The 10,583-nt window shown below is 33.0% G+C and overlaps 1 protein-coding gene across 2 annotated transcripts in view; it reads right to left on the bottom strand.

Moving 5' to 3' along the window:
* LOC108754252 (multiple epidermal growth factor-like domains protein 10) overlaps positions 1-10,583 on the bottom strand; it is a 26,651-nt gene that overhangs the window by 2,983 nt on the left and 13,085 nt on the right. The window contains exons 2-12 of one of the 2 annotated variants that reach the window (XM_018496444.1): positions 6,483-6,749; positions 5,572-5,698; positions 5,208-5,376; positions 3,951-4,197; positions 3,286-3,406; positions 3,068-3,205; positions 2,807-2,986; positions 2,396-2,723; positions 1,389-1,496; positions 1,039-1,203; positions 565-771 (exon numbers count right to left, since the gene is read on the bottom strand). In XM_018496444.1, the coding sequence (XP_018351946.1) occupies positions 565-771; positions 1,039-1,203; positions 1,389-1,496; positions 2,396-2,723; positions 2,807-2,986; positions 3,068-3,205; positions 3,286-3,406; positions 3,951-4,197; positions 5,208-5,376; positions 5,572-5,698; positions 6,483-6,628 (1,936 nt within the window). In that variant the 5' untranslated portion in view covers positions 6,629-6,749. The remainder of the gene's footprint in view (positions 1-564; positions 772-1,038; positions 1,204-1,388; positions 1,497-2,395; positions 2,724-2,806; positions 2,987-3,067; positions 3,206-3,285; positions 3,407-3,950; positions 4,198-5,207; positions 5,377-5,571; positions 5,699-6,482; positions 6,750-10,583) is intronic. The other variant, XM_018496445.1, reaches the window with a different exon arrangement.

Raw genomic sequence — 10,583 nt, 5'->3', positions numbered from 1 at the left:
AAAGATCGAAATAAAGTGTTATTTCTACCGTTTGCGTCAGCGTTTGCGTAAGCAATGGTCAAACTCTTTTTTTAAATTCAAATTAGTTGTATTGCAAAGTACAAAAGAAAAAACCCACATCCAAGCATATTTTCTACATCGAATGTTACAATGTTACTATAAGTGGAAAAAATTCGTCTTACAATTTGATAAAATTTCTTCTTTTTTACTCTTTTCCCATTGCGGTATATCAATGTATATCACAGCAAACGATAAAACTTACATAAAAATACACATGAGAGAGAGATCAAGTGAGTGTTTCCATTTATGCATTATGAACTGAGAAATTACTCTAATATATGATAACTATGAGAAGAATGACATAACATTCAACATAAATTTAGGATGTTAAACATAACACTCTATCACAAGACAATTAATTATGTTATCTACAAAAATACAATTGGTCTGTCAAAAAAATCATGCAAATTTAATGTGTTACGGCAGGTTACACTCAATACACACACACATGACATCATGCGTTTACACACACACACACACATCTTGAATATTAATCTTCTTTACCATTCATTTTCTCCGGACATTTTTCTTTGCAGCCCAGTCCGTACCATCCTTCATTGCAGGGTTGCGAGCAATCGGAGCCCTGCCAACCCCTAGCGCAGACACAACTTCCGGTCGTGGGATCACACGAACTATTGTTCATGCATTCGCAACGCGAGTGGCAATCCTCGCCGTAAAGACCCTCTGGGCACTTTGTTTCGCATCGTACCCCTGTTTTGATATTAAAGCAAAACTCGTCTCGAAAACGACTCTTCGCTGGCCATTAAAGCAGCTTTTTCTATGTTATTTTACCGCTTCTTTTGTTCTTTGCATTAATTATTATTAGACCGATAATATATGCGATGTACTTATGTTTACGAATAATATTTTTCACGGTCGCTTAACAATCATTTTTCTGTTGTCTCAATAACGTAAAATTATATCTCGATGTGCAAAATTTTTGATCGATGATCGGACGCGAAAATAAATTCAACAAACCTCGCCATTCTGGCTTGCAGCTGCAACGCCCGGTAGCGGAATCACAGTCCACGGTATTTTCTTCGACACAGTCACAACTCTGATTGCATCCGTTTCCAAAAAAGCCCTTTTTACAACGATCCTGACATAGTATACCGATGAAGCCAGCTGCACATGTGCACGTGCCTGCGTGTGTGTATAGATAAAATAACGCGTGTTCTTGGTGCAAGTGCTGAGAGAGAATTTAAAGGATTTTGTCGCGTATTCTTTGTACACTTTCTTTTTTAACATTGATGATTTTAATATTGTAAAATTTCACCAACTCTGTTTGCGAAATCGACTCGATAGGGTCTACTATTCAGTTGCCTTACCATTTTGTGGGTTGCAGGCAGCATTGTTAAAGCATTTGCATTTGTCCTCGCAATCCTTGCCATAAGACTTGTCGTCGCAGGGACGATCGCACAAAACACCGACCCATCCTGGCAAAATGTCACAGAGAAACATATAATCTGTATAGTACTTACCATACAGAATATCGAGAATATCTTCTCCATCGGAAATTCGTAACTGGACTTAATAAATAATTCTACTGAATAATTATAATATTATGTAAGTTATTATGTAAGTTCTCTACGCGAGCAATGAAAAACACACGCTTAGAAACGTTAAAAAGAGGCAACTATCTGATACCATGCAAAAATGTTATGCAAGGTAATTGTGAAATATTGACAAGACCTCAAGAGACAATAAAGGTAAAATTAAGAATAATCAAAAATTTTTAGAAAAAGCAAATCGAAAGTTTTGTGTAATTGACTACATATAAGTTACTTTCATTTTAGACGATACAAACATCGTTCTTGCCAATGAATAACAAAGATAAAACGTGTTTTTGTATTTGTGTCGTCTAAAAGAGTAAATTTTTAATATATCCGAGTGTTAATTTAACATAATGTGATTGTGTTATTTTTAATATTTTATGTTAAATTAATATTCAAAATTTCTTAGTATTAAAATAATTTGAGCAAGTGAAAAAATAACAAAAATAATTTATTTAAAAATTCTAAGATAAATAAATAAAATGTATTAATTAAACATCAATATTAGTTTTACTGAGCCGTGTTAATTTAATATATTAGAAATGTTAATTTTAATAGTGTATTTTTTGTGTTAATATTTTACATAATATTTATATTATTTGCTAATATATTCACATATGTTAAATTAATATAAATACTTGAATGGATCGTTTGAGACACGTTGACTATTATAGAAATTTTTTTTCTAAATATATAATAATACATTTAAAAAAATCTCTAAACGAGTTTATAATTACAAACCACTGGGAGTAATCATTCGAGTTGTATACAATTATGCTTACCAGCCGTGCAGTTGCAACGTCCATTCTCAGCTGAGCAGCTGGCTCCGTTCTTGCAGGCACACTTCTGCGCACAATCTTCTCCGAAGGTGTTTGCGGGACATAACTCACCGCAATCCTTTCCGCGATACCCGGCCGCGCAAATGCAAGTGCCATTGATAGGTGAACATTGTGCGTTGTTCCTGCAATTGCAACGATTCTGGCAACCCTTTCCGTATGTATATAAGGGACATGGCCTGGCGCAGGTTTCGCCGTCCCATCCCATTTTGCAAGAACAAGATCCAGTCCAAGGATGACATAGTTCCGTTTTGTCGTTTTCGCATTCGCAGACCTGCAAATTAAATTTAATTTACGATTAGTCGAGACATCGTAACAAAGTTTTCAAGAACAGTTTTCTAAGAAGCCACGACTTACCTTTGCACAATTGGGACCATATAAACCGTCCTCGCAGGCTCTTTGACTGCACGTTTTACCAGTCCAACCTGGACTGCACACACAGGTGCCGTTAGTAGGATTGCACGTGGCACCATTTTCACAAGTGCAGTTGTTTGTGCAGTTCAGTCCAAACGTGCCCTCGGGACAAACTTTTAAACACTATTCGTCGCGTTGGAAAAAAAAAAATTAATTATTTTGATTTAAAGACATAATTTAATCAGAGAATTGGCGTTTACATACTTTGTCGTCGTAGAAACCTGGTTTACACTGACACTTGCCCGTAATGTGATTACAACCGGCTCCGTTATAGCAATCGCAGGACTGAGAGCAGTTCTTGCCCCAAAAACCTTCCGGGCATCGATTTGCGCAGACCGAACCCTATGATAGATCAAATTTGTAAAATTTACATATATGTCATGGGATACACTTCATATTTAATTGTGCTAAGTCTCACGTACTGTCCAACCAGGTGTACAGTAACATTCACCGGTCATAGGGTTGCAGGATCCACCGTTCTGACAACGGCATTCCGACTTGCATTCCTCGCCATGCTTGCCCATAGGACATAAATCGTTGCATCTGCGTAACACAATAGTAGTGTGATAGTTGATATATCATAGCGATCGTTAACGATCGATACTTTTCTCTGGTAAAAATATTTCTTAAAATTCTTCATATAATTTTTCAATATTTCTATATAATTTCAAAATTTTAAAAAATTTCTGAGTAATTTATAACTTTTTAGAAAATTTCTCAAATTTTTATATGAATTGGAACACTTTTCAGAAATGAAAAAATTTAGATCTTTTTTTAGAATTCTTTATAGAAATTCAAGTTCATTTTTTCAGAAATCTTCATAAATTTAAATATTTAAAATATGAACAATTCTTAAAAATATGAGATATTCTGAAAATGTTTTTATCAGAGTCGTTAACTACATTTTTGGCTGGTTATTATTTTTTTAAAACAAAAATCTTTTTGAAGCTATTATTCTTTTAGGAAATCTCTCGAAAAATATGCAAAAGGTAAAAGTGGATAGATATTTCTAATTTAAACAAGAGAATTTTGATAAATTTACGAAACTGCCAGTAAAAACAAAGAAAATTGGAAATATGAAACTCACAGCGGGCCTGTGTAACCGGAGGTGCAATGGCATTCACCAGAAATATGATGGCAACTCCCACCGTTACTACAACGGCATTCTTCGGCACAATCCTGTCCATAGCGGTTAAAAAGACACTTTTGGTCGCAGTACACTCCGGTCCAGCCCCTGGTACACATGCACTTGCCATCAAACGGATCGCATGCGGCCCCATTCTGGCACTTACAATCCATCTCGCAATCTCTGCCCCATTTACCCGATGGACACTCTGTTCATACGAGAGTTAAAAATAAATTACCTTGTGTAAAGCTCCGCTTTTTAAACAAACTTTTTATCTTTGTTGAAGCAGGAAGTGACTATGTACTCTTTCGCTAATTTTAAAAATAATTCTTGAACATAAATATTCTAGCAAAAAATCGATATTTTAAACGCAATAAAAGTTATATAGTATTTATTATCGTTCATAAATTTAGGAACGTTTGCAATTTTCTTGTATTTCACGAAAAATTAAGTAAAAAAAAAATTGTAGAGAAATTAAAAAATGTACTTTAAAGGAAAGAGATAGAGCTATAAGTTTGTTATTTAGTTTTATTTATATGATTATTTTGCATCTAATTTAAATTTAATTTTTAATTTAATTTAGCAATTTAATTTATATGATTAAATTATATCTAAATTTAATTTAATTTTTTATTCAATTTTAATTATATAAAATTAAAATTATTTTGGTATTTTCTTAATATTTTTATTTCACTTTAAAACGTAAACGTAATTTAATGAAACATTATTGGACAAAAATTAACAAAAAGTATTTTTATTACAAAAAGTATATACTTTTCAACTTTTAAAATAATTTTTTTCAAAAATTGTTTTTAAAAGAGTTCAAAATTAAAGATTTTACAGAAAAAAGAGAAAAAATTTTTATTATATTTTCAATTCACATAATTTTATGAAAATTTTTAATAAACTTTAACTTCAGTTTTAAGTTCCTAAAATGAACGATACGTTAAAAACATTCATGATTTGCGATTATGTATTCTTAATTTCGAGGTGTCATTATCATCAAAATAAACATTTTTAGTAACGTTTTCATTATCTTATACGTTTAACATCTTTTTTATCTCTATGTGTTATTCCAATATGTTATTATTTATGTCAGATCGTTGCATCACAAATAAAACATACGTGCAATAAAAGAGTACTTGAGTCGCCGGGTATTACTGGAAATGCGTGCGTTCCGTCATTATTATTAGTCCAATAAAACAATAAGAAACTCACTAAAGTCGCATAACGGGCCGCCATATCCCGATTCGCATTTGCAGATGTCAGGCGCGATGCAAGTCCCGTGACGGCAATCCTCAGAACAGACTGGAATGCAACGACTACCATTTGTGGTCTCCGTGTAGCCCTTACAGCATTCCTCTACGGGCTTTTGTTTTATCAATTCCTGAAAGAACCGCGTAATTACTGGACCGATTCGTGCCGTTCCACCGATAATCGTTTCTCCATAGTTTTCTTTTTTGAAATTATTATATTACGAGTAATAGCAAGCAGGAAAGCAAATTTAGATCGCGGATCTCTCCGTAAATAAATTAGAAAGTATGTGTATAGATAAATGATAGACGCAGATTAGATAACCTACCTGCTCTTTGTAGACAGTTCTGTAGACAACTTTGTATTTGGAACATCTCGGTGGGAAACTCAAGCACCACGTGTTCTCTCGCACAGTGTATGGTTTCTGTTCGGATACTTTCACTGTTATCGTATACCTGAAATGATATTCGTAAATTTCATTGACAATAACGCTCAGATATGCGTTTTAACAAGAATATAATTATATTAAGAATTATATTATAAGAATATTATTAGTTTTTTATTAAACAATCGCCGAGGTTTTATACATCAATTAAAAGTCACTACTATTAATAATCTACATATTGTATATTACTGATTTATCTATAATATATTTGAGATAATTATGTAGATTTACTCAATATTTTCTAAAAAACATAAGAAGCAAAAAGAAAGTACGAATTTTTGATCAGTAAAAAACTATTGCAAGTAACAATATTAAAAAATTATATGGGACTTCTCAATTTTTACAAATTCAAAAAAAAAAGAATATAAAAAGAAATAGAAGTCAGCGCGATACTTTGTACGGTACAAATTCAAAGAATAATACAAATCCGTACGCTTTTGGACTTATTTTTCAAATTATGAGACAAAGTATATATTAAACTGTTTTTTAGTAAATACTATTTACACAAAATACCATGATGACTCTTATTTTCCTTTATATTCGTTTCTTGAGTATTGCGATTAAGCTTCAATTTTTCGCCATTGAAGTAGTAAGTCCGGGTCTACAATGAGATAGCCTTAGTAGTTGGCTGCTGGTCAACTCTACCGATTTACTGATTTCAGCTCACCGATTACAGATTACTGACTCATTGTAACCCTGGCTCAAGAATCATTAGAAATGACTTATTCCTAAGTTTATAAGCGATATGGCAAATTTACGATAAATTATTGAAAATTCAATTCTCGAATGCTTACGTTTCCTGCCGGGTGCATATATTCGGCCCCTCGAGGGCTATCGTTGCTCCCGTCGAGATTATCACAGCGGTGACTGCGATCAGCCACCAGTTTGCAGACCCCATTTCAGCTAATCGATACAACTTTGAACTTCGTGACCGAAACATCACTATCGTCCCATCGCGTTATTGCAGACCTTGTGATTAATCTTTCACGTTTCGCACGGCACGCAGGTCGTAATCATTCGCTCAACGTCCGAAAAGCAGGACGGTCGACCCGTCTCTGGATCTGAAAGTAAAATTTGCCGTGTTAGCGTGTGTCGCAACGATGCGGTTTACCTACCTCGCGAATTATGAACGACTGCAAAACGATTGCACGAGTATATACACATGTGTACGTACTCGAATATCCGACACGCGATCCTTCGCACATCACTACGCGGAGTTATATGTGTAGACGTTGCGCATTTTACTGGACCTTACAACGCGGCTTTTAATCACTCCACAGGAAGCCTACTGTCGCGTTCACGCTCGACTTTAAACTCTGCACTGACCGTAATATGAATCACAGCAAAGCCATTTGCACTTGTGGATCTTGATTCAACTTTAAATAAACTTGCGCGTCGAGTCAGATTTCCGCTACTCGGGTTGAATACTATCAGGTTCTGTGCTATGTAATTTTAACGCGTTGATTATCATGATCGCTGATAACCAGCGTCATCGAAGCTTCTTAAAACTCTTGTAAGAAGTAAATCATCCAATATAAAATTTTTTAATTTAAGATAACAATATAAAGTGAAATGTGCGATATTCAATACAGTACAGTATATAAAGATATGTGTAGGCGCATTTCTTATAAGCAGTATTTTATCATTTATATATTTTATAATTTGTACACTGAAAAAAAAAGATCGGCTGCTGCAGCAAATTAGATGGTAAAATATGCATAGCATTTTTAATTGATTGCAGCAGCTAATTTTTGATTAGCCTATCCGCAATGTCACCCGTATGAAAATAAAAATCGGAGCGTAAATCGGATGTAATGGAAGAGTAACAGAAAATTGGAACAATGAAATGTAAAAGAAGCATTTACGCTTCTTTCACATTTTGATGTGTCAATTTTCGCCTTCTAGAAGTATCATTCACGTTTTTGTTACTCTCCCATCTCCCATTACATACATTTATGCTGCTATTTTTATTTTTATCAGGGCAATATAGGATTTTGATAGATTGCTAACGCAACCAAAAATTGACTGCTGCAACCAATTAAAAATGATATGCCATATTTTACCATCTAATTTGCTGCAGCAGCCAATCTTTCAGTGTAGTAATGAAAATTCTATGTGGCTCTGTAAGACGTACTAAACTCGCCAAATAAATAATGTATTAATATCGAAACATTTTAGATAAACGTTCTCATGCAATAATGAAATAAATACCTAGGCGAGAGAAAATAAATATGCACTATTTAACATAGTATCCGTGAGGGTGGAATCTTATTTAATCAATATTTTATCATCATGTGCTTATAATAACAAAAATTCTACTGTGATATGTACACGGTAAAACGTACAAAAAAATTACAATTTGTCGGGTAAATAACGTATTATAATATCAAACAAAATTTTTTAAAACGTAAAAGATAGGCGCTAATATAAAATTTTATTCAATATAAAATTTTAAATTATATATATATATATGTATATATAAAGGGCATTCCACGCCAAATCGAATCGTGTGTATATATATATAAGTATAAATAATCGTATTTGTCGACAAATGAATACAACAGTGAAGATATTTGCACCTACGATATTTTTTTATGTGCTATGTACATTCTGTTCCTTCAGTAATGTAGCAGAAATTACAGTCCTTCTTACTTTCTGGCAACAACAGCAAGCTCGAGCAAAATCTCTATAAGAATTATTCCTTCAGTAATAACAAACATTTGCTAAAAAGCTTTTAATTGCTTTGATTCTGATATAAAAATAGAAATAGAATCGCTCGTAAATGATATCACAGAGTTCAGCTAGAATCCCAAGAATAAATTAACCTTCGACGATTGGTTCATTCACTATGAAGGACTCTTTAATGGTAATACTAAGAATCTCGACTATGCCGCTAAAATAAGATTACGTAAATTAAGTACAGCTTTGAATGTGATTTTCCCTTGCGAACCTAAAGAATTCTCATTTGCAGCTATAGTCGTAGTCCAACAAATGTTTGGGGCAAAAATCTCGTTATTTAATCAGAGATATAATTGCATGAATATAACTAAATTCTCTCAGGTCAATAATTTCAAAATTTCACAAATCATGACAAATGCTCAGATAGAAAGATACAAATGTACATTCACATCCAAAATATAATATCTCGCATTTTATATATACCTATTGTCGTATTCAGTTTACCGATAAACACAACAATAATGATGTAAAATAAAATACTTATGCACTGTTTACCATAGAATCTGTGATAATACAGTCCTATTTCATTACACAATATTTTATTACACACTATTTTATTACTATTCCCTAGTAAAAATTTTTCTTATAATTTTTATACAAATTGGAACATTTTCCGAAATATTCAGAAATATTCGGACAGTTTACATCTTCTCTCAGAATTTTTCATATATGTGAATTCTGAAATATTTTAAGATTTCTCATCCCATAATTTAAAAAAAATATTTTTATATAAATTTTTTTAGATTTGATAACATTTTATCAGAAATTATACTTACAAAAAATCTTAGAAATCTTACGATATTTTATAATTAATATATATGGAAAATTCTGAGAAAAGATGTAGATTTTCTGAGAAACGTTCCAATTATTCGTATAAAAAAATGTGAGAAAGTTATAAAATTATAAAGAAATTCTGAAAAATTATATGAAAAATTCTGAGAAAAATTTCCACCAGAGTTATATCGTATGATAACAAAAATTCCACTGACCACGATGAGACGTACAAAGCTCAAAACAGGCAACGTATTAATAAAGATTCTATTGTTCGAATAAAACGCTACAATTTCTATCAATCCGATTCTTTGCGCTCTGTTTAATAACGTGTGAAAAAACAATCGCTGTATAATCACTTCTAGTGTGTTCTCGTATGCAATTAGAATTTTATAGCAAAAATGGTTCAAGTGGGGTATAATTTTGTCGGACGAGGATGCATGTCGATATCGCAAATTCCGGACGAGCAATTTTCGTCGATGAACATTCGATAGTTCCGCGAAGTCGGGCGAAATTTCAATTGCGTGCTTATGACCGGAAATTGTGCCTTGCGATCGAGTAAAGTACATGAATCAGAGAATTGCACACGTGTTGAACATATGGTTTACTTCACGGTTTTGTCATGACGTGACTCGTGCGCTATGATTCACGTTGCGAATCAGGCGGCTGGCTCGCTGAATGGTGACCGGAAGTGCTGTAATATTAGACCGATTAGATGCTCCAAGACGAATCCAATCGTTCGACCGCAACCGCATATTACGAGAATCTCACGTCATTAGCACATACGGTGCTTCTATCTTTCTCCCTCTTTTCTCTTTTTCTCTATCTTTTCTATTTCTTTTTAATGGAGAAAATGAAATAAAGCAATGGCGTACAATAAAACCATATATTTCAATTTAGAATGTTACATCTCGCGATAATTGATGCTCTCGGATTTTCACTCTGATAGCATCGCGATCATCAAAACGTTGTATTTATCTATGGATTAAATTCCCTTTTTATTTCTCTTCTTTTTATTATAACTATTACTTTTTGTAACAAAGCAGTCAATGCATTAGTCGACTTTTATAAACTTTGTCGTTGAAAACAAAGTCGAATATTAAAGTTTATTAACTTCACGTTTTTTTTGAGATACTTTAGTTTAAAAAGTAACAAAAAATACCATTTTCAACACTTTTTAAGTTCAATTTTCTTAAAAACGTGACATGATAAAACAATTTCATTTACGAATTTATTTTCAGGGATAAAAAATCTGTAGGAATCATTTTGTTCAATTCGTGATCTAGAATCCGTTTCAAAAAGTGTAATTATTTCAATTTACAACTGGACTTATATGTACCCACGTTGACTTTTTCTAGATCACGTAATACGCCCGGAAAGATGTG

The sequence above is a fragment of the Trachymyrmex septentrionalis genome, unplaced genomic scaffold, assembly GCF_001594115.1.
Source record: "Trachymyrmex septentrionalis isolate Tsep2-gDNA-1 unplaced genomic scaffold, Tsep1.0 scaffold78, whole genome shotgun sequence".
Taxonomy (NCBI): domain Eukaryota; kingdom Metazoa; phylum Arthropoda; class Insecta; order Hymenoptera; family Formicidae; genus Trachymyrmex; species Trachymyrmex septentrionalis.
The sequence above is the reverse complement of the archived record's forward strand: the minus strand, read 5'-3'. Positions and strand labels throughout refer to the sequence as shown.